A 24780-nucleotide genomic window follows, 5' to 3' on the forward strand; every position below is an offset into this window, starting at 1 on the left:
TACTCACCCTCACGTCGTTCTACAGCCGTAAGATCGTTCATCTTCCGAACACAAATTAAGATATTGTTGATGAAATCCGATGGCTCAGTGAGGCCTCTATTGAGAGCAAAGCCATTCAGGTCCATAAAGGTACTAAAAACATATTTGAAACAGTTCATGTGAGTTCATTGGTTTTATCTTAATATTATAAAGCAATAAGAATACTTTTTGTGCGTCAAAAACAAAAAAACAAAATAAAGACTTTTCAACAATATCTATATGGGCCGATTTCAAAACACTGCTTTAGAGCTTTACGAACGAATCAGTGAATCGGAGCACCAAAGTCACGTGATTTCAGCAGTTTAGCCGTTTGATCGGAGATCCGAATCACTAATTCGAAACAAAAGATTCATAAAGCTCAGAAGCTTCATGAAGCAGTGTTTTGAAATCGGCCCATATAGATATTGTTGAAAATTAGTTATTTTTTTTATTTTTTGGCGCACAAAAGTATTCTTATCGTGTTATAATATTGAGATAGAACCACAGAACTCACATGAACTGTTTCAAATATGTTTTTAGTACCTTTATGGACCTTGAAAGTTGAAAGTTGAGGCCTCACTGAGCCATCGGATTTCATCAACAATATCTTAATTTGTGTTCCGAAGATGAACGAAGGTCTTACGGGTGTAGAACGACATGAGGGTGAGTATTAAATGACATTATTTTCATTTTTGGGTGAACTAACCCTTTAAATAGCATTTTAAAACCCACCAAATTAATATTATATAAAACCATAATTATAATTACCATATTTTTTCACTAATGTTACTTAATATATATCTATTTTGTTATATTTAAAACCATCATCTTTCGGTCATATAAGTTGCTGTTATTTTTGCCCATTATCTATAAGCCACATGTTCAGATCAGAGCGCCTGCGCTGTTGACGCGTCTGTCAAACGATAAATGCCGACAACAGTCTCGAAGGAAACTCCTCCCTGTTGACAACACGCCGCTCTCAGCGCAATGGTCTCCTGGATTATTTCTAGGCTTGTGGTGTAAGTCTTCATTCTGCTCTTGTAAAGCATTTTCATTGGGATGCATGAGAATGCTTAATCTTTTTATGAATATGTTGTTTTTAGCTTTTTTTTGATGCGATAACGCAAGGGGTTTCTAGGGCACCTCTTAATTCTAGGCAGAATAGAATCACATATGTAATGGTTATGTATCAGGTCAGATTCGTCCTGATTAGTCATTAAGTCGTTATTTTGTTTACATGTTGATAGGCTATTACAAAAGATAGCCTACTGTACACTTGCAAGATATGGATGATTTCCCTAAATAGGAATCTGACACCAAGTGACACGGTGAATTATGTAGGATATAAAAACAGTTTTAGCTCAGCTATTGAAGCAATTCGTTTTATTCAACACTTGATTCAATTACAGAATCTAGTATTTAGTGGAAATGCACAATGTAGGATGCGAATATTGAATCTGTTGTTTGGAATCGAAGGCACAGAGCAGGTCTTTGATGTGCCAGTATAATGGAAAAACAATGGGATGGTCAATCAGCTGATGCACACAGATGTGTGGGTTTTTCAGCATTTAGTTTATTTTTCATTATCGCTATAATAATTAATTGACTTAACATTAGCGTTTTTAAGTGCGCATTTTAATATATTCCACGTAAATGTCTTAGTTTTGTTGTAGCGCTTCATTCAATCCTCTTGCTGTGTGTGCAAAATCTCTAAATAGCTGTTCAATTCATTTTAGATCACAATATCCGATGACATTGCACATATGGCAACACTTGTGAAGTAAACTAGCTGTGTGAAGAGTCTAAAAATAGACAACAAACCTGTGTTTTAGCTTGGTGTGCCCTAGATAGTCTGCTGTGTGCTGTATGTGGTCGGTAATGTATTGTTTTGTGGGTCTCTGACGGTCAGGGGTGTCGCGGTGACTCTGAATTCGGTTTGTGGGTCGGTCATTTGATCGGGTCAGAGGCGCAGCTGTTGCTGGGCTGGCTGGTTTGGAGAAAGAGATGACACTAGAATAGTGCTAAACTGAAACGCTTAAACACAGGTGCAGGGCACTTCTTTTGGCTATCTAGCACTTTCCAATCACCTATTTAACCTGTACAGGAGTGCGCAAACGGTATTCGTTCCGTCTCATTGGCTTCTGAGTTTGCGCCCTTGACGAGCATTCATTTGTCGGGTCTATTTTTATCAAGCATGCAGAATGTAAACCTGGAATATAAACGGGGTCGTACAGATCTGTCGCCTGTTTACGTGTTACAATGGCGTTAGAATAGACCGCAGTAAAGATAGTTTGCGGTTTGATATTCAGATTTCTTTTGGCTATAAATACACAGTGCGCTGTCATAGACATGCAAATAATACGTAATATCGTTCTCCATGATTTGTGAATTAAGGTGACACTGTCCTTTGGGCCGAAATCAGGTTTTTTTTTCGTAGCGACTCTTAATTTTATAATGGCTATAGCTCCAAATGTTGGACACTTAGAGGAATGAAACTGGTGTCATCTTCACCAGCTTGATCTGTGAATTTTTTCACAGCAAAGCTCTTGTCCGTAAACCCCTTGGTCAGACCGCCAGTAAGGAATGCGAAATAAAGGCGTTCTTCATGTTTAACGTCTATTACCAATGAACACGCAGACTGCTGGAATAAAATAACATTGTTTTAGGTCGAGCTCGATTTGTGAAAACTTTCAAAATAGCATTTTATCTCGTGGTAGTGTTTCTCTTTGCTCTGCCCCCCGTTTTTTGTATAATATGATATATATATATATATATATATATATATATATATATATATATATATATATATATATCATATTATATAAATGACCTTGTACAGATAATGTACATCACTATTCTCATCTGTGAAAACTTTCACAGTTCAGTACGGGTCAGCTGACCCATCCCAGGGTCACTAACATCGCTATTCTGATCTGTGAAAACTTTCACAGTTGAGTTTTGGTCAGCTGACCCTTCCCTGGGTCACTAGCATCACTATTCCGATCTGTGAAAACTTTCACAGTTCAGTACGGGTCAGCTGACCCATCCCAGGGTCACTAGAATCACTTTTCTGATCTGTGAAAACTTTCACAGTTCAGTACGGGTCAGCTGACCCATCCCAGGGTCACTAGAATCACTTTTCTGATCTGTGAAAACTTTCACAGTTCAGTACAGGTCAGCTGACCCATCCCAGGGTCACTAGAATCACTTTTCTGATCTGTGAAAACTTTCACAGTTCAGTACGGGTCAGCTGACCCTTCCCTGGGTCACTAGCATCACTATTCTGATCTGTGAAAACTTTCACAGTTCAGTACGGGTCAGCTGACCCATCCCAGGGTCATGTACATCACTATTCTGATCTGTGAAAACTTTCACAGTTCAGTACGGGTCAGCTGACCCTTCCCTGGGTCACTAGCATTACTTTTCTGATCTGTGAAAACTTTCACAGTTCAGTACGGGTCAGCTGACCCATCCCAGGGTCACTAGAATCACTTTTCTGATCTGTGAAAACTTTCACAGTTCAGTACGGGTCAGCTGACCCTTCCCTGGGTATTGTACATAACTTTTCTGATCAGTGAAAACTTCCACAGTTCAGTACGGGTCAGCTGACCCATCCCTGGGTCACTAGCATCACTATTCTGACCTGTGAAAACTTTCACAGTTCAGTACGGGTCAGCTGACCCTTCCCTGGGTCACTAGCATCACTTTTCTGATCTGTGAAAACTTTCACAGTTCAGTACGGGTCAGCTGACCCTTCCCTGGGTCACTAGCATCACTTTTCTGATCTGTGAAAACTTTCACAGTTGAGTTTTGGTCAGCTGACCCTTCCCTGGGTCATGTACATCACTATTCTGACCTGTGAAAACTTTCACAGTTCAGTACGGGTCAGCTGACCCTTCCCTGGGTCACTAACATCGCTATTCTGATCTGTGAAAACTTTCACAGTTGAGTTTTGGTCAGCTGACCCTTCCCTGGGTCATGTACATAACTTTTCTGATCTGTGAAAACTTTCACAGTTCAGTATGGGTCAGCTGACCCGTACTGAACTGTGAAAGTTTTCACAGATCAGAATAGTGATACTAGTGACCCAGGGATGGGTCAGCTGACCCGTACTGAACTGTGAAAGTTTTCACAGATCAGAATAGTGATGTACATGACCCAGAGAAGGGTCAGCTGACCCGTACTGAACTGTGAAAGTTTTCACAGATCAGAATAGCGATGTTAGTGACCCAGTGAAGGGTCAGCTGACCCGTACTGAACTGTGAAAGTTTTCACAGATCAGAAAAGCGATGCTAGTGACCCTGGGATGGGTCAGCTGACCCGTACTGAACTGTGAAAGTTTTCACAGATCAGAAAAGCGATGCTAGTGACCCAGGGAAGGGTCAGCTGACCCGTACTGAACTGTGAAAGTTTTCACAGATCAGAAAAGTGATTCTAGTGACCCTGGGAAGGGTCAGCTGACCCGTACTGAACTGTGAAAGTTTTCACAGATCAGAAAAGTGATTCTAGTGACCCTGGGAAGGGTCAGCTGACCCGTACTGAACTGTGAAACTTTTCACAGGTCAGAATAGCGATGTACATGACCCAGGGAAGGGTCAGCTGACCCGTACTGAACTGTTAAAGTTTTCACAGGTCAGAATAGTGATGTACATGACCCAGGGAAGGGTCAGCTGACCCGTACTGAACTGTGAAAGTTTTCACAGATCAGAATAGCGATGTTAGTGACCCAGGGAAGGGTCAGCTGACCCGTACTGAACTGTGAAACTTTTCACAGATCAGAAAAGTGATTCTAGTGACCCTGGGAAGGGTCAGCTGACCCGTACTGAACTGTGAAAGTTTTCACAGATCAGAATAGCGATGTACATGACCCAGGGAAGGGTCAGCTGACCCGTACTGAACTGTTAAAGTTTTCACAGGTCAGAATAGCGATGTACATGACCCAGGGAAGGGTCAGCTGACCCGTACTGAACTGGTAAAGTTTTCACAGGTCAGTATAGTGATGTACATGACCCAGGGAAGGGTCAGCTGACCCGTACTGAACTGTGAAAGTTTTCACAGATCAGAATAGCGATGTTAGTGACCCAGGGAAGGGTCAGCTGACCAAAACTCAACTGTGAAAGTTTTCACAGATCAGAAAAGTGATGCTAGTGACCCTGGGATGGGTCAGCTGACCCGTACTGAACTGTGAAAGTTTTCACAGATCAGAAAAGTGATTCTAGTGACCCTGGGATGGGTCAGCTGACCCGTACTGAACTGTGAACGTTTTCACAGATCAGAAAAGTAATGCTAGTGACCCTGGGATGGGTCAGCTGACCCGTACTGAACTGTGAAAGTTTTCACAGATCAGAAAAGTGATTCTAGTGACCCTGGGATGGGTCAGCTGACCCGTACTGAACTGTGAACGTTTTCACAGATCAGAAAAGTAATGCTAGTGACCCAGGGATGGGTCAGCTGACCCGTACTGAACTGTAAAAGTTTTCACAGATCAGAATAGTGATGTTAGTGACCCAGGGAAGGGTCAGCTGACCCGTACTGAACTGTGAAAGTTTTCACAGATCAGAATAGTGATGTTAGTGACCCAGGGAAGGGTCAGCTGACCAAAACTCAACTGTGAAAGTTTTCACAGATCAGAAAAGTGATGCTAGTGACCCTGGGATGGGTCAGCTGACCCGTACTGAACTGTGAAAGTTTTCACAGATCAGAAAAGTGATTCTAGTGACCCTGGGATGGGTCAGCTGACCCGTACTGAACTGTGAACGTTTTCACAGATCAGAAAAGTAATGCTAGTGACCCAGGGAAGGGTCAGCTGACCAAACTCAACTGTGAAAGTTTTCACAGGTCAGAATAGTGATGTACATGACCCAGGGAAGGGTCAGCTGACCCGTACTGAACTGTGAAAGTTTTCACAGATCAAAATAGCGATGTTAGTGACCCAGGGAGGGGTCAGCTGACCCGTACTGAACTGTGAAAGTTTTCACAGATCAGAAAAGTAATGCTAGTGACCCAGGGATGGGTCAGCTGACCCGTACTGAACTGTGAAAGTTTTCACAGATCAGAATAGTGATGTTAGTGACCCAGGGAAGGGTCAGCTGACCAAAACTCAACTGTGAAAGTTTTCACAGATCAGAAAAGTGATTCTAGTGACCCTGGGATGGGTCAGCTGACCCGTACTGAACTGTGAAAGTTTTCACAGATCAGAAAAGTGATTCTAGTTACCCTGGGATGGGTCAGCTGACCCGTACTGAACTGTGAACGTTTTCACAGATCAGAAAAGTAATGCTAGTGACCCAGGGATGGGTCAGCTGACCCGTACTGAACTGTAAAAGTTTTCACAGATCAGAATAGCGATGTTAGTGACCCAGGGAAGGGTCAGCTGACCAAAACTCAACTGTGAAAGTTTTCACAGGTCAGAATAGTGATGTACATGACCCAGGGAAGGGTCAGCTGACCAAAACTCAACTGTGAAAGTTTTCACAGATCAGAAAAGTGATTCTAGTTACCCTGGGATGGGTCAGCTGACCCGTACTGAACTGTGAACGTTTTTACAGATCAGAAAAGTAATGCTAGTGACCCAGGGATGGGTCAGCTGACCCGTACTGAACTGTAAAAGTTTTCACAGATCAGAATAGTGATGTTAGTGACCCAGGGAAGGGTCAGCTGACCCGTACTGAACTGTGAAAGTTTTCACAGATCAGAATAGTGATGTTAGTGACCCAGGGAAGGGTCAGCTGACCAAAACTCAACTGTGAAAGTTTTCACAGATCAGAAAAGTGATTCTAGTGACCCTGGGATGGGTCAGCTGACCCGTACTGAACTCTAAAAGTTTTCACAGATCAAAATAGCGATGTTAGTGACCCAGGGAAGGGTCAGCTGACCAAAACTCAACTGTGAAAGTTTTCACAGGTCAGAATAGTGATGTACATGACCCAGGGAAGGGTCAGCTGACCCGTACTGAACTGTGAATTTTTTCACAGGTCAGAATAGTGATGTACATGACCCAGGGAAGGGTCAGCTGACCCGTACTGAACTGTGAAAGTTTTCACAGATCAGAATAGTGATGTACATGACCCAGAGAAGGGTCAGCTGACCCGTACTGAACTGTGAAAGTTTTCACAGATGAGAATAGTGATGTACATTATCTGTACAAGGTCATTTATATAATATATATATATATATATATCATATTATACAAAAAACGGGGGCAGAGCAAAGAGAAACACGACCATGAGATAAAATGCTATTGTGAAAGTTTTCACAAATTGAGCTCGACCTAAAACAATGTTATTTTATTCCAGCAGTCTGCGTGTTTATTGGTAATAGACGTTAAACATGAAGAACGCCTTTATTTCACATTCCTTACTGGCGAACTTACCAAGGGGCTTACGGACAAGAGCTTTGCTGTGAAAAAATTCACAGATCAAGCTGGTGAAGATGACACCAGTTTCATTCCTCTAAGTGTCCAACATTTGGAGATATAGCCATTATAAAATTAAGAGTCGCTATGAAAAAAAAAAACTGATTTCGGCCCAAAGGACAGCGTCACCTTAATTCACAAATCATGGAGAACGATATTTGGTATTATTTGCATGTCTATGACAGCGCACTGCATATTTATAGCCAAAAGAAATCTGAATATCAAACCGCAAACTATCTTTACTGCGGTTTAGAATAGGCAAGAATTGCAAGAAATATATTCTGGGCTGAGTAAATAAGACTCCAGGCCTACTAAAGGGAGGTTATCTCAAATATCAATAATGGAAAGGGAGTGGAGCGGTTTCCTTTCAGGGAAGTAGAACTAGATGGGAATTATAAGTGGCTATTGTTATGTGATTTTGAAATAATATTGAAATCACGTAATACTATTGTCTTTAATTTCTCATACAAATAAACTCAAATTTAAAAACAAGTTAATTCTGAAATGATCCAAGTACATGCGCAAATGAGGTAAAACAAGCAATGATGTCATTTTGATGAATTTTCTGGTAAGGGAGACGGGATAGTTGTCACACTCTTTAATGCAGTGAATATTTTCCTCAAAGTAAGTGTCTTTTTGAATATCAATAATTCTCCATTTTTGCCCAGGGGTGAAAAAACACAATTTAAAGCCCATATTATCCTTTTGGACATTTTAATACAATAAAATAAAAAATAAACAATTCAAGGTAGCATACTACATAATATTGATTAAATAAAATTGCATATATTTTAAAATACCACATATAAAACTAATGATTACACTGAGTTGTTGCAGTAAAGATGAAAAAGAGCAGGATCTATGCACAGTGATCTTTATTTAATATTATACAAACTCAGAATAACAAAAATATAAAAAATCTCAAAATACGAATGGAACAACCATCAAACGTTGATGAGAACAGAACAAAGAATGACTGAAAACAAGCTCTCTATCAAGGTTAACAAGAAACAGGTGAGGTGCATTAATCAAACAATGAGTAACTATAGTAAACTAATTCAAACAGGAAACAGAACTGAAAACAATGATAAAAAGCAAAAACAACTTTGGGGCCGTTTACACGACACTGTTTTCAACTAAGAATGAAAAATATTGTGTGTTTTGGCCGTTCCTTTACACATCGATGCCGTATTGGGGGCCTGAAAGTGCTAACTGTTGAAAACGGGTTTCAAAGTGCAAGTTTTTGAAAATGATACCATTATCATCTCCATGTAAACCACAAAAATGCGCATTTGTGAAAACATTGACATCATGCGCATGCATATTATGTGTTTCATCTATAAGCATGTAGTTTCTTAACAAATTGACATTGCCAGCTACTGGCCTGGCATGGATAATACAGTGTTTTTAGTAGTTTTCATGTATCTGTGTGAACGGGGATCATTTTGACAACATTGTTGTCTGTATGCGAAAAACACAAAGGAAAAACTTTTCTGTTTTTAGTACATCATCATTATCCAAAAGTCCAACTCAAACACAGACATAACGAGACCTAATGTGACAAATGACAACTTGTCCCGTACAAATATGATGTCTTGCCAATGAAAAATACCCTTGTCCTGAGAAAATACCTTTGTTCTTTTCTATCTGTTTTCCACTTATTTATCTTAAGCGTGTTTGTTGCATTTCTCACAGGCTTATATTTGGTACCCTTTACCCAGCATACTCCTCATATAAAGCTGTTAAATCAAAAGATGTGAGAGAATATGTAAGTACAGCTCAGATGTTTTAGTTTATTAACCTTCATTTTTTTGCCTGCTGATTCTGTTTACTGCTTTATTTCAAACAGGTGAAATGGATGATGTACTGGATAATATTTGCACTTTTTACTACAGTAGAAGTGATTACTGATATCTTTTTGTGCTGGTAAGTACATGCGCCATTGCTTTTGTCATATCCTATTGTTAGGAATTACTCATATTTTTATTTCTGCTGATGCATATGGCAGTTTGATGTAGGCGGTAACCAGCATGACACATGAGCGTATGACTGTATTTTATTGTCTTTTATTGTGTTTTGAAGGCTCCCATTCTACTATGAGCTCAAAATTGCCTTTGTCGTGTGGTTACTTTCCCCGTACACAAAGGGATCCAGTGTCCTATATAGAAAATTTGTCCATCCTACACTGTCCTCTAAGGAGAAGGTACTGTATTTGATGTGATTTGTTCACTGTTCATTTTTATTTTTTTTCCTTTACCCTGTCTAGGCTGAAAAAAATACCCAAAGACACTGTAGAACTTTCACTAATACATTTAATATTTAATGCAAAAGCATTTCTATTGTAAATGTTCAAGCATCATCCTTAACAGCTGTGGAGAATCTCAACTGTTTTAATGCTAAGAAACTGAATTGTTGGAGTCGAGGAGGAAGTGCACATTTGTGTCCTTTTCCTGTAACCTTTTTGGGTTGATTTTCCTGGTTGACCGAGGATGAGCAGTGGTAAGGAAACGGTACTGTGATTTTCCACAGTCTTTCCTCTGCTCTTTATTCTTGGGGCAGGAAATTCGTCAGAAGGACAAATTAAGTCCAAATGGATTTGACAAACACTGATACAAAGAGAAAATATAAACTATTAAAATGTTCTTTTGCTCATATAAAAATAAAACATGATGCTGATGTGAAAGTGTACAATGAAATAAATCAGTTGCACACTGTCAGTTCTATTATACATACAGCATATGTGAAATATTCTTTGACTCTTTCTCAGGACATTGATGAATACCTTTGCCAAGCAAAAGATAAAAGCTACGACACCCTGGTGCATTTTGGAAGGAAAGGCCTGAATGTGGCAGCTACAGCTGCAGTAATGGCTGCCACCAAGGTAATCTAATACTGTTATCTTGTTGTTAGAGTTTAACTTTCCATGAAAATAATACAAAGGCTTAAAGCTCTTGAAGTTTTTCTCACTGTTACCAAAATGAGTTACCAAATTCTGAATATAGGTTTGTGTGATTTCATTATTGTCTAGCAATAAACAATAAATAAACATGAATACGTACATAAGTTTAAAAAAAAAAAAAGCAAACAAATAAAATTTATAACAAACAAAGTTAAAATTGGTAACGGGGTTGCAAAAAGTTTGGACACTGTACAAATTGTGAATAAAAACAGAATGCAATGTGGGAGTTTCAAAATTCAATATTTTATTCAGAATACAACATAGATGACATAAAATGTTTAAACTGAGAAAATGTGTCATTTTAAGGGAAAAATAAGTTTTAATTTTTTTAAATTTCATGGCATCAACACATCTCAAGTTGGGACAAGGCCATGTTTACCACTGTGTGGCATCCCCTCTTCTTTTTATAACAGTCTGCAAACGTCTGGGGACTGAGGAGACAAGTTGCTCAAGTTAAGGAATAGGAATGTTGTCCCATTCTTGTCTAATACAGGCTTCTAGTTGCTCAACTGTCTTAGGTCTTCTTTGTCGCATCTTCCTCTTTATGAAGCGCCAAATGTTTTCTATGGGTGAAAGATCTGGACTGCAGGCTGGCCATTTCAGTACCCAGATCCTTCTACACAGCCATGATGTTGTAATTGATGCAGTATGTGGTCTGGCATTGTCATGTTGGAAAATGCAAGATCTTCCCTGAAAGAGACGACGTCTGGATGGGAGCATATGTTGTTCTAGAACTTGGATATACCTTTCAGCATTGATGGTGCCTTTCCAGATGTGTAAGCTGCCCATGCCACACACACTCATGCAACCCCATACCATCAGAGATGCAGGCTTCTGAACTGAGAGCTGATAACAACTTGGGTTGTCCTTGTCCTCTTTAGTCCGGATGACATGGCGTCCCAGTTTTCCAAAAAGAACTGGCACGGTGGATTGTGTTCACTGACAATGTTTTCTGGAAGTATTCCTGAGCCCATGTTGTGATTTCCATTACAGTAGCATTCCTGTATGTGATGCAGTGATCAGAAGATCACAGGCATCCAGTATGGTTTTCCAGCCTTGACCCTTAGAGAGAGATTGTTCCAGATTCTCTGAATCTTTGGACGATATTATGCACTGTAGATGATGATAACTTCAAACTCTTTGCAGTTTTTCTCTGAGAAATTCCTTTCTGATATTGCTCCACTATTTTTCGCCACAGCATTGGGGGAATTGGTGATCCTCTGCCCATCTTGACTTCTGAGAGACACTGCCACTCTGAGAGGCTCTTTTTATACCCAATCATTGCCAATTGACCTAATAAGTTGCAAATTGGTCCTCCAGCTGTTCCTTATATGTACATTTAACTTTTCCGGCCTCTTATTGCTACCTGTCCCAACTTTTTTGGAATGTGTAGCTCTCATGAAATCCAAAATGAGCCAATATTTGGCATGACATTTCAAAATGTCTCACTTTCAACATTTGATATGTTATCTATATTCTATTGTGAATAAAATATAAGTTTATGAGATTTGTAAATTATTGCATTCCTTTTTTATTCACAATTTGTACAGTATCCTAACTTTTTTGGAATCGGGTTTGTAATAATTTTAATAAAAATATATATATAATTTATTTTTACAATAATGCTGGTATCAGGGTTGAATAGTTGATTATGACAAATGTAGTCAACACTACAATTCATGTAAAAACTAAAAAAAAAAAATGGTCCATATGATGTTATTTATTAGATGTCACAATGTTTTTTTGAATTTTCCACCTTTGATTTTATTAATAAGGGAAAATCATGTGGGTCCCACATCTATAATGAATTGAATATCAGTTTAAAAGATGTCAAAATTATAACACTGGTTTAATACAGTTCGTTACAATTGAGAAGGTCAAGACCATTTAGGTGAGACAACGCATGTTATGTAAGATAATAGCTTACCCAATAGTTCTAACACCAAAGAACATGGTATTTATTGCTTAAAAGTATCATCACTTTTGGGTACATTTTAACATATGCCATATCAACTGAGTTTATTTTAGATAATATGTATTTCTTTTGAAGTGAATATTTACTATATTTATACCTTATCGTAATTTAAGCAGACTGGATATACAAAACTTAAATACTTCAACATCTTCATGCTCATTTTGTCCAAACAAAACAGATTGTTGATGATAGTCTAGTACACAGCATGACAGTATTTAAACACTCTTAAGGAGTTCCATCTGACTCTCCGTGTTCTCGATCCAGGGCCAGGGCGTTCTCTCCGAGCGACTTCGCAGTTTCAGCATGCAGGACCTGTCATCTTTCCAGGCAGAGGGCCAGGCAAAGAATGCAAGTTCTGTAACCACTCAACCTGCAGCCGCACAGCACAGGACACGCACCATGATGCGCAGCAAATCAGAGACTGGTTACAGCAAGGGTAAGCAATGCCAAGCCTAATGATCAGTGCTGCATTTCTCTTAACCCTTTGAAGAAGATACTACTATCAGCCAATCAGATTTCTGCTAATCCTGTTTGGTTTAGCTGCTTCTCTCAATCATCCCTTACATGTAATTAATCCTTAACCTGAGCACTGTAGCCCTGCCAATGTCCTCTGTAAATGTTTGAAATTGTTTATTGTTCTCTATTTTTCATCTCCTTCTATTACTGTGATTCAGCAAAAGTATCGTAGATAAGCATTTTTTTTCTCTTAAAGGGATAGTTCACCCAAAAATCATTATTCAGTGTCATGCTGTTTCAGATCCAAAAAGAGATATTTGGCAGAATGTTCCGCCAGTGGCATACAGCGGTGTTCTGAAATATGGAGGCAAAGTCCTCGCAATTCTTTTTATGTTTATAAATATATTATGTAATTTCATGTCCCAGTTTTGATGTTTTAATTTGATGACTCATGTCATCATACTCGGTAAACACTGGTCACAGACACGGAAATGTACCTTTAATTTCACCAAGCTGATTGTGATTGCTCACAAAAAAAAAACATTTCAAGGCCATTTCAAATTTTGATGTGACATAAACAGGTGATATCTAAGTGGCTGAATTGTTTACTCAATGTTTAACTAGTCTTCCCATTAACGCCATAGTTTTGTTCATTCAGACCGATTCGCAAACACGCATGAAAACAAGAGGCGGGATTTATCACACAAACCAATCATATTCAATCATGACCAATCATATCAAATCATAGCATGATGCATCTTATGTGATTTCCCTCCATTCATTTTCAGTTACCCCCCCCCCCCCCACCCCACGCTTTAGGGGTCTGTTAAAACTCAATGGGCTCGGGGGAGGTAAGAGAGATGCGGTCTCCTGCTGTAACTTTACCTGTTGGTGTCGCTGTTGGACAGTGTTACTTAGAAAAACAAGTGATTTATACACTTTTTAATGTCACATTTTGTAGTATTTTTGTTGTTTTATTTTTGTAATATGGATTTTTCTTATCTAAGTTTTTTGAGGAGGCACTGCCTCTCTTGCCTCCTCAGAGGAAATGCCCCTGGTTCCCGCTCTTTTCCATACAATTAAAGTGCACGATTAAGGTCTGTCTTTGCTCCAAAAATTTAGAAAAGGACCAGAAAAGTACCATACAACCATATACCAATATCTGCCAGTGTTCTGTAGTCATTTGATGGCTTTGGATGAGGAACAAACTTAAATCTTCACTTCCACTCTAGCTTTCAAATCTCGTTGAGAGGCGCAACCTGGCACAACATGTCTTTACATGCCACATACATGATCTGAAAGCTAAGTGGAAGATTTCAAAAATGTTCATTTCTGTTTCTGACTCAAAGCCATGGCTTTTTTCATTCACTTGTGCTAAAAAGTGCTGCTTGGACATTCTGCTAAAGATCTCCTTTTCTGTTCCACAAAAGAAAGAAAGTCATATGAGTTTAGAAAATGTTCTCATTGAAAATATACATTGTTACATATATTATTAATTCCACCATATTGTATCTTTCTGTCAAACATTCATCAACACATGACAAGACTTCACGCCTGTTCACACCAAGGATGGTAACTATAATGTTTCAATAATTATTTTATTTCTATGAAAATACCATAGCCCACAACACAACTATAAGGGGAAGTTCACACAGAATGCGTTTTTTTTTTCATTCCACTTCACTGCTTTTCCATTGTTTTTCTGCATAAACATGCACTAAACAAACATGTTTTACCATTGCCCTTGCATCTTTTTCAGTGCATCACGCTAAAAGTAAAAACTTTTTAAAAATGCATCTTTGCATTTTTTTCATTCCACTTTACTGTCTCACGTTTTAAACACGAAAACACATCACGTGTGTTAACGGCCCCTAACAATAATGATACAGAGAAAACTGGTTTTTTTAAGCTGATATGTTAATAGACAGCCAATCAGAATCCAGTCGGCTATAAAATGCTTGAGAATTTAAAGTGGCAGATGACAATTGCGGTGCACTCTTATAAAAAAACAACGTATATTAACTTGTATATAACTTAGTTATCATGCTCTGTGTGAACAGGCCTTTAGTGTTATTTTATACAACTGTCTAATTTTCATTTTATCCATCTGTTCTCCTAGTACAGGAAGTGATTAGCTAGGAATAAACAGGCCTTTCCTATTCCAGTTATAGATGTGAGGATCTTATTTCAGCACAGTTTAGAAACAGCAAAATGTAGCAGAATCGCTTTCCTGAAGAACAGAAAGAATATTGTCCACTGCACCAATCATTTGTTAGCATCTTTATCATTCACACAGTGTCAAAAATAACTATGGTAACTCTGTCATTCGGCTTTACATGATTTTCAAGTCTTCCATAATGAAATTTATATTGGATCTAAAATATATTCAGAGTTTAAGTGCAGTTGGTGTCACAGTCTTTGTTTTGATTGTCATGGTACAGGCCATGATTTTGACATGACCGAATATGAGATGTTCAACTTGGAGCAATATGCGTCTAAGGAGCCTCCTGGCCCGCTGACTCCCACACCCACCCCGACCCCATCTCAGCCCACTGTGCCTCAACCTGAGCCCACAACTCCACTGCTTTCCTCCCCTGAGTCCTTCCAGGATAATTCCGCATCCACACCTGTAGCCTCAGAGGAGCCTCAGGATAAGGAGGAATTTGCCTCATCTGCTTCACTCCAATTCAGATTTAAGAGGCGTGCCCCTGAGGTACCCCTGCTTTCTCATGGCTAGCTGCTGACTTGCCTGGCTGCACCGGGGCTCTGTTAGCTCTGTTGTGACTAACCTGTTTAATCACTAACCAATGCTGCTGTTCACCAGCAACAGTCAACTGAGTGAGTCTCAGAGTGAGTCTAACTCTTACCTCAGGTTACACTGGAAGAGTTACAAAGGCATCTCTAAAAGCTGTGATGTTCATCAGTTCACTGTAAGACAATCTGTCTATAAATGGAGTTCAGCACTGTTGCTACTCTAAGACTGGACGTCCAATGACTGAACAATGACTGTAAGAGCACCAGAATGTCATACTGTGATTAATATCAGTATTCCTGCTGCCTTTGTGTGGAAGGACAAGAGTAACATCTATAAACACACTTAAGGCCTGTACACACCGGGACGAATATCGCACGCGTTTATCGCCAGCGTTTTTCGAGACGTTTTTTGTGTTCACACCCAAGCGATTTTCACTGGCGATGCGCAGAGTGAACGTGCAAATTCACTCCCTGACAGTATATGGCGCTTGTGCTAAACGGTAGTGCAAATAAACATATTTATGATATTAATAAAGTTAAAGAAGATAAAAATACAGATATTAAATTGCATATATGAGAGATGGTAGTCAGAAACAGCAGTGCAAATAAACATTTATGAAATAGACATTCTCAACTATATTTCTTGAACGTAAAAGAAAAGAAAAATACAGAAATAATACACATCTATTGGTGTGGCCAAGAAGTGGCAGAGCACCCATAGTGTGCGTCTCAATCAGCTCCCTAGTTCACTAGTCAGGGCACTGATCAGGGAGTCGGCCACATTCATTTAAATGGTATACTGATACACGACCTAAGGAAGCTAGGAGCTGTTTGAGACGCAGGGATAGTTTCTAGGGCTCTTCCTCGTCTACTTACTTTCTCTTCATCGTCTAGGTGCTCGGCAAGACTGTTTTATGCTTGAGCGCCACCAAGTCGTGTTTTACTGTAACTTCAGCAGCTCCAGGCACGTGAACAAAAGCACCAATCTCATTGGTCGGCCAGTTTTTAACGCGGCGCGTCAAACCAAAAAAACCAACCCGAGGCGTTTTTTAAAAAATGACGCTTTTACGCCTCGCGTTTTTCGCGTCGGTGCCATGCTGCGTTCACACCGAACGCGTCTGGGGCGTCTGATTTACATGTTAAGTTAATGTAAACGCGCGTCTAGTCATCCTGCGGCGCGAATCGGCCGTTGACGCGCGAATGGCACGGCGCGAATTGAGCGTTCACGCGCCTGACGCGTCTGACGCCCGAGTTGAAAAATCTGAATTTTGGCGTAAATTCGCGGCGCGTTAACCAATCAGGGACTCTGCTTTGGTAACGTGTTTATGACGTGATAACCCTGAGCTCTATGATGTGTCATCATATTTTTATAGAGACAGGAATAAAAAGGACATTGCCTGGAAGAGGATAAGCGAAGAAATCGGACAATCTGGTTAGTTGTAAAACGCTTTGCATGATTTTAGCCGTTGATCATAGCCCACCTGCTCGCTAGCAAAAGCCGGCCGGCATAACAGAAATTGCCGCTACTAGTTTCCAACTGACAAGATGATGTGTTTATTCGGAGGATCTGTGCAGAAAGAGATGGAAGCCCCTCCCATGACGCGAATTCGCGTCTGAACACACTTTGTTTAGACGCGCGAATTGAGCGAATTTTACGCGCGTCTGACTTCAAAATGTTCAAGCGTCCAACTAGACGCGTCTGGGGCGTCAAATTCGCGTATTCTGGATTCTGATTCGCGTCTAGTTGGACGTTCGGTGTGAACGCAGCATCACATTGGCGCCCGTTGTTTAGTCACGAGGCAAACGTCGGCGAAAATCGCGAGCGATATTCGTCCCGGTGTGAACAGGCCTTGACTGTTCTATTTCTTGTAGTTGTGACTTTGATTTTATATCTCACAATTGTGATTTTTTTTCTTGTAACGTTAGTTGTGATTTTATTTCCTGTTATTGCGACTTTATGCTAAAAAAAAAAAGCCATAATTTTAATAATTTAGACATTAATTCTTGTAATTTTGACTTGTATCCCACATTTGGGACTATTTCTTGTAATTGTGACTTTGTTTCACAATTGCAACTGTATTTCTTGTAATACAGAGATACAGAAATACAGAGAATAATACTTTCATTCTTATAAACATGACTATATCCAAGAATTTATTTCTTGTCATTGCGACTTTGTCTAACAACTTTATTTCTTGTAATCTTGTAATCACACAATTCTGAGTGTATATTGTGGTAGAAATTCCCCTACGCACCTGACTTCTTCTAATCGACACTTTATGAACTCTTGCGCGTCTACTGGCGACAACTTGCTTCGAGTCGGATGGCGTCTCGCCCCCTATGAACACTAACATTTGGGATTCATTTCTTTAGTGTTCCACTAACCTGCTGGCACAGCAGTAATCAGACAGGACTCCAGACAATCCCTTCAGTATGATTTAATCGATCACGGTCGGGAGGATCTCAGACCAATTTCAGAGAAAACTCCCTGATCAAGAGGGTACAACAGTTTTTATTAAAAAAAAAAAGTGACATGATGCATTACATAATTTTCCTCCAACTTGATTGGTTCTACATTCTTTTTTACTAGGTAGGAGCAAATCTGGATACCTCCATCATGAGTTTGGACATACATAACAAAACTGGACACCTGTCTAGTTTTATTTCTCCTTTTGTTATTTTCAGACACACAGTAATTCTGGCCCAAGTGTTAGAGACATACAGTATTAAAACATATATAATTGTTATCCCTGTAAGGAAAAGTTAAAATTTCTTGCACAATATCTCACAATGTGACTTTGTTTGTTTTAAACTTCACAATTACCTTTTTAACTCTGACACCATGTCTATACCTGGCAGGTCCATTGCCACATCGTATTGCGCCACCACAGCTTGCTTGAGGCCTACACTGAAGATGTCAAAGAAAAAGATCCAAATCCATTTGTCCTGTTGTCAGAAGTAGTGCAAGCATATGGAGTATTTTAGAAATAGAACAGAGCATCAGCTTGCTGTTGATGTTTCGGCATGTTGTGCCATGCTGCATACAGTATAGACAGTATCTCAGATTATAATGGGTTTTATTTGTCGCATCACAATGCTTGCGTCCAGTGTGGTTTCGACGTGAGGCGAAAAAAGGCTTCCAAAGATGGATGGTACTTAATATAACAATTTTTTGTTTGTTTTTGGTACACGCGTACACTCAGTGCTCAAAGTGGGCCAGCACAAAGCGCCAGCGTCTGGGTGATTAGTAATGACATCACACTACCCAGGGGAAGTGATGGGTGCTTTTGAAACGTGCTTTGTGAAGCTTTGAAACCTATGTGAATCATTTGTTTCGTACCAGTGTATCAAACTGCCAAAGTCACGTGATTACAGTAAATGAGGCGCAGAACCTGATTTCCCCAAGTACAACATGTTCCTGGATCAACATCTTTGTTGACCCTGGAACAACATTCCAATCAACCAATCAGATTTGAGGGACAACTTTACAGTTTATGTCTAGTTTAGGCTTACAACAAGGGTTAGGTGCTTCTACATCACTGTTATTCGCCTATCATTTAGGGTTAAGTTTAGGGGTAGGGATATGGTTAGGAGTAAATTTTTGGACAGGAATGCTGTTCCAGGATCACCAAAATATGTTGACTCAGGAACGCACCCAACTTGGAAAAATCAGGACATGCAAACAACGTCATAAATTTCTAAATGATTTGAAATTTCAATGGTTCGCCGCTGGAGGCAATCTCATGAACTCATGAACCAATGTCTATATATGACTTTTACCTGATCTTGGATCAATTTTATAAATATGTACACATTTAAAGACACATTTGTATAATAAAATGGAAGAGTTTTATTTAAAGGTCCCATTCTTCGTGATCCCATGTTTCAAATTTTAGTTAGTGTGTAATGTTGTTGTTAGAGTATAAATAAAATCTGTAAAATTTTAAAGCTCAAAGTTCAATGCCAAGCGAGATATTTTATTTAACAGAAGTCGCCTACATCGAACGGCCAGTTTGAACTACATCCCTCTACTTCCTTCTTTAATGACGTCACTAAAACAGTTTTTTGACTAACCTCCGCCCACAGAAATACACAAAAAAGGGGGCGTGGTCTTGTTGCGCTCCCACGGAGAAGAGCAAGAGTTGCGTTTGTAGAGTGTGTTTGCCGCCATGTCGTCGAAACGCTGTTATTTTCATCCTGCAGTCCAATCACCTTTGTTTGGCCTTCCCAGGGACGCTGTACTTAGAGATCAATGGTTACAATTTATGTTTAACTCGGTTCCCGAAAATTATAATCCACATGTAAAACTATGTTTACAATAACACTGAGCGCATGCATCTCCACGTTATGGTAAGAGGCCTGACCTTTCCGGGCAAGGAGCGCTAAGCTGGTGTGGAATCACAACACAGGAACCGCTGGCACAATCAGAACTCGTTACGTATTTCTGAAGGAGGACTTCATAGAACAAGGAAGTCATCAGCCCGTTTTTATGACAGTGGAAACAGCGGTATACAGATAAGTAAATTATGTGAAAAATACTGTGTTTTTTTACACGCGAAACATGAACACATTATATTGCACACTATAAACACAATCAAAGCTTCAAAAAAACACGTAAAACGGGACCTTTAAAAGTCTCTTATTGGTCTGATTTACCAAGCTCTCCATATGCCTGATTTACAAGCTCTAAAATTGATCACAGATTATAAAGACCCTTCATATTTAATGGCATTACATGATTTGTTAATTGCATTTAATTAATAACACCTTCAATACAACATTTGCACTTGGTATGTAAAAGGTGTTTTTATGCATGTTTGGGCATGTTTTATGCCACTGCATTTATACTGTTCTAAACCAGTGTTTCTCAACCAGGGGTCCATTGACACCTAGTGGTCCTTGACATAATGCCAGGGGGTCCTTATAAAATATCTAAATATTATTTATTTATTTATTTTTTGTATATTTTGACATTTGACATGTTCCCATAAAAGAAGATAATACATGTATAATATAACTGACTGTATGAATATAGGACAAGTCAAGTAAATTACACTTGATTGCATTTGTTCGTCACAAACACATTAATTATAGCAATGATACCAATTTTATTCTGGGATCCTTGAGGATGGTTCCAAATATGACGGGGGTCCATTACTCAAAAAAGGTTGAGTTTCACTGTTCTAAACAGCAGGAACAGTGAATCAGTGAGTATTTTGTGAAGCAAGTGGTTCAATTGATTCAAAGTTTCGAAAAGCTTTGTTTCTCCCATCACTCCCCAGGGGGCACTATGTGAATTACCTCTCATCTCGACAAATCTCGTGAATGGTCTACCCAGTAGGACATTCTCTTTTTTTCACACACTGCATAAACTTGCTAAATAGATCCAAAATGTGTGTGCCAATAATTTTGTTCTTTTATAAACCAAAGCTGGTGGACCAGTTTAACTCCTGACCATAATACATCCTAACTGACTAAAAACAGGCCTTTGTGCACAAAGCATCTGTTTGACATGTGTTTGTCTTTCTTGAATTGACACATCACAGAAATATACATGTCCTCAATTATGTTGACCTGATCTTGTGATCATGTTTATTTGTGAACAGTAAACATGAAGTGTGAATTGCTCTCTGATTTGACCTACTGGCTCACCGAATGACTCTATCTCTTCTCTCTCTCAGCCTCCTCCTAGATCCCTAAGACCTGTCACCCGATCCAGATCAAAGAACGCCCTCTCTTCAGACACTGAAGCCATGTGACTGTGCATATGCTGCGGGAGCGCTTTAGCTGTCTAACCTGCAACATGAGGAGACACAAGAGAAGGCAAAGAAAAAAAAAAAAGGAATGCAGCCAAAATGTTCAAATATTCAAAAGCAGCCTTGCTCTGTAATGAGGTAACCAAAGCGATGTGCAACCTTTCGCTTCTGATCTTTGACACTCAAGGGGGAGGGTATCCATTTAGGCAACACATTTGTGTACATATTGCTGCTCTGAGACTCTTTTGAGGTTGTTAAACTTGTTTTGTACATATTTATGATATGTTTGAGTGTAGATTGTTTGATTTCTTGGTATGATTTTGGGAGAAACAAATGCATGCATGTCCCTCTGGTTTTATGTCTCGAGTCACCCAACCATAATCCACTTATTGTTTATGGGCATACTTTATTTTTGGGGGGCTACGCCCATTTGGGTCACCCGACGCCCCCTGGGTAGCAAGATGTTTCCAAACCAGTCTTTCTTAGAACAATAGTTATTAGCAAAAATGTACTGCACTGATATGATTGGTGTGTTTGACAAACGTAACATTTATTTAATCGTTTATGTATAAACAAATGCAAATGTTCTTCTGAAGAGAGGGACTTTTTAAAACAAACTCATAGTTGAACCAAATTAAGGTATTGATTGCCAATGCCTGACATGATTTATGATTTAAAATAGATGGACAAAGTGCAATGGATTTTACAGTTCTGCTAAACTATCAATAGTTCAGCCATAACTTCATTATATATTTAGTGCATATATAAAAATGCACTAAAAAAAGACAGAAAGAGGCAATTAAATTGATACTTGTTTATCGACATTCTTATTTTACTTCATTACTTTAATTATTATTGGGCATGTACAGTATTTTTTAGCATTTAGAAACCTTTCAAAACATGGCATTTTTAAGTCTTTAAACCAAATCTTTCTGTTTATTTCTTAAACCTCTTCAGTTGCTTGATGTTGCATGTATCGACATTGACAATTTGAATGTGTCTCACATCATTAGCCTCCACTTTCTGAGCGCGTGTTAAAGTGTTAAAGTACCTTATCAGAGTTGAGCGGGCATTAGTGGCGATTTGGTACAACACAAAGCGGGTCCTTCACTCTATGTAGTAGTTTTACTTTTGTAGCATTTACGAATTTAATCATATGTGGGAGATAGAAATGTCTGAAAACACTGTGCAATTACACTAGCATGTATCACAGAGAAACTCACAGTTTGGTGTTGTTATCGTTCCTGATCACAGTCGAGTGTATTTGAGTCACTGTAAATCTCTATGTCATGGAGAGGGCAGCAGTGTATCAACTCTCGAAAGCATTTCACTATGGAAAGGGTTTCACTATGTGTTTTATACTGTGAAAATGATGACAATCCTAATCTCATATACATGCTTTATCAGATTAAAGGTTCTAAGTATTTGATATCTTGTAGCTGTTCAAATGGTTATATCAAACGTCACTGAAAAAAAAAATCTGCCTCAGGAACAGTTTTTGTCATTTTATCACAATTTTATTTACACTTGTGAAATTATCTACAGTGTGAACTAAGAAAAAAATCATTGGAATAGTGATAATCTGGTTGGCGTTCTTTTTGTTGCCTTGTGTTTCCAGTTTTAACAGCAAGATCAAAATGCAGCATTTTTTTCTCTATGGGTATGATTTTAAAGTGCTCTGTGGAACCATCTTTGGCCTTTTATAAATATAAAAACTGTTGCTTCTTAAAATATTCAGGTCATTAAAGGCACAAACTTTGAAATTTCTTACCATATGAAGAGCAGTGTAGTTGCTGATTTTGGTCTTCTATTACTCAGTAGGAGAATATATAGAACAGCTATTTATGAAGCAGTGTTATTTCATTGAATAATTTTCGTCATAATTTTCTTCAACGACATTTATTCACTGACAAAAATGATGACGAGATGATGATGACTAAATAAAAAACAGTTTTGAATGACAAAAACTATGAAGAAAATCAAATAAACAAAGAGATGAAAATGTCAGGGAGGGACAATGTGGGAAGATATCCTGTCAGACTCAAAAGAACGGATGCGCTGCATGGTAGACGCGCACATTTGAATTGTAACGTGTCCGATCTACCCGGCAGAAATTAAGTTAGCATACGCTAGCTGCATGTCTCAAACGTTTAAAAATGTAAACGTCCGGGAGAAAGAGCAGTGCAGACATATGAATATATCTGAAAAACTCAATTCAGTCCAAGAAAGCCACAGAAAGCCACCTCAAACAGCACGCGAGTACTGAATTGAGTTCTCTTTCGTGTCTTTTCGCATTTGAATGGACAAATACACACAAAACTGTCAAAATATCTGTTTTGGCGAGTATTCACGTAAACACAGTCGGTTATGTCTTAAGTGAACATAATATGATAATATGAACGTAATATGATAATATGAATTTAAACGATTTTCCCCTAAAGGGACATGGGGTGGGGGGGGGGGGATGAGATGGGAGGAAAAATTATATATCAATGCTTTCGTGTTCTCTCACAAATGTTCCCCCAGGTAATTTTGCGTTCGCTTGCAAAATGTTTGCTTTCCCCCGAGAAACATTGCCTTCGCTCTCAAAATGTTTGTGTTTGCTCGTAAAACTTTCTTGGGGAAACGTTAAACTTTTGCGAGATAACTCAAATGCATTGTAATTTTTTTACCCTCCCATCTCGTATTTTTTTCATCACCATGTCCCTTTAGGAGCTCCATACTACGTCAACAAAATGATGTTAAAAATATGAATCTCGTCGACTACTCTCTGCATCTGCAGTTTTCAAGTATGAAAGTGAGACATTACACATTCGTGCTTTATCATGTCAGACAAAGATATTTTTAATTGCAGGGACTTAAGAAGAGGCTGTGCCTTTAAAGACTATTAAAGTCCTGGCTGTCTGTTAAAACCCATTTGAAGCTGAAATAATATCATGTATTTTTGAGTTGTTTGTGCCAGGTTGTTCAGAGTAGGAGTCAAAATGTCTTCACTATCCTCTTAAAAACATAATAGCTTGCAGCATCTCCATATTCCACAGCTGTCATGTCTGGCAGGCCAGAATATACTGTATGTCATTGTTCAAGTCCTTTATTGAATAAATCTTGAGTGAAAAAGACAGAAGTTGATGTAAAAAGAGTAAAATCTCTGTTTAAAAAAAACTTCAAAATGTATTGGAATTCAGAAATTAAAAGGTGAATGTGAAACCCTGTGTCCTGGTACTTATTTAATCTGCAAAATAAAAGATTTACTTTTATTTCCTTACCTGATCTGGTGTAAATAATCATAAATAAAATATTAATTATATTATTATGATTAAATAATCTATGTGATTAAATATATCAATATGTACATCAGTTTATTTTACTGAAATTTACGGAAGAGGATTAGGGCCAAGCAATAATAAAAAAATAAAACCATCTCGAGATTAAAGTTGTTAAATTTCGA

General features: G+C 38.8%; 1 protein-coding gene across 2 annotated transcripts; it reads left to right on the forward strand.

Moving 5' to 3' along the window:
• The first annotated feature begins 680 nt into the window (after positions 1-680).
• reep1 (receptor accessory protein 1) lies at positions 681-24539 on the forward strand. 2 transcript variants are annotated; one of them, XM_048191633.1, is made up of 8 exons: positions 681-1037; positions 9128-9200; positions 9282-9358; positions 9515-9635; positions 10200-10313; positions 12631-12802; positions 15264-15535; positions 21258-24539. In XM_048191633.1, exons 1-8 carry the CDS (start codon positions 1006-1008, stop codon positions 21333-21335), a joined length of 939 nt encoding a protein of 312 aa, XP_048047590.1. In that variant the 5' UTR covers positions 681-1005; the 3' UTR covers positions 21336-24539. The 2 variants fall into 2 exon arrangements, with proteins under 2 accessions (XP_048047590.1, XP_048047591.1); XM_048191634.1 differs by lacking the exon at positions 681-1037 and adding an exon at positions 7688-8446.
• The last annotated feature ends 241 nt before the right edge of the window (positions 24540-24780 follow it).

Source organism: Megalobrama amblycephala, linkage group LG5, assembly GCF_018812025.1.
Source record: "Megalobrama amblycephala isolate DHTTF-2021 linkage group LG5, ASM1881202v1, whole genome shotgun sequence".
In the NCBI taxonomy this organism is placed as follows: Eukaryota; Metazoa; Chordata; class Actinopteri; order Cypriniformes; family Xenocyprididae; genus Megalobrama; species Megalobrama amblycephala.

Coding starts and splice junctions, on each gene's coding strand:
- reep1 (XM_048191633.1), top strand. CDS start 1,006: ATGGTCTCCTGGATTATTTCTAGGCTTGTGGT. Junction 9,359..9,514: donor ACTGATATCTTTTTGTGCTG/GTAAGTACATGC, acceptor TGTGTTTTGAAG/GCTCCCATTCTACTATGAGC. Junction 10,314..12,630: donor CAGTAATGGCTGCCACCAAG/GTAATCTAATAC, acceptor TTCTCGATCCAG/GGCCAGGGCGTTCTCTCCGA.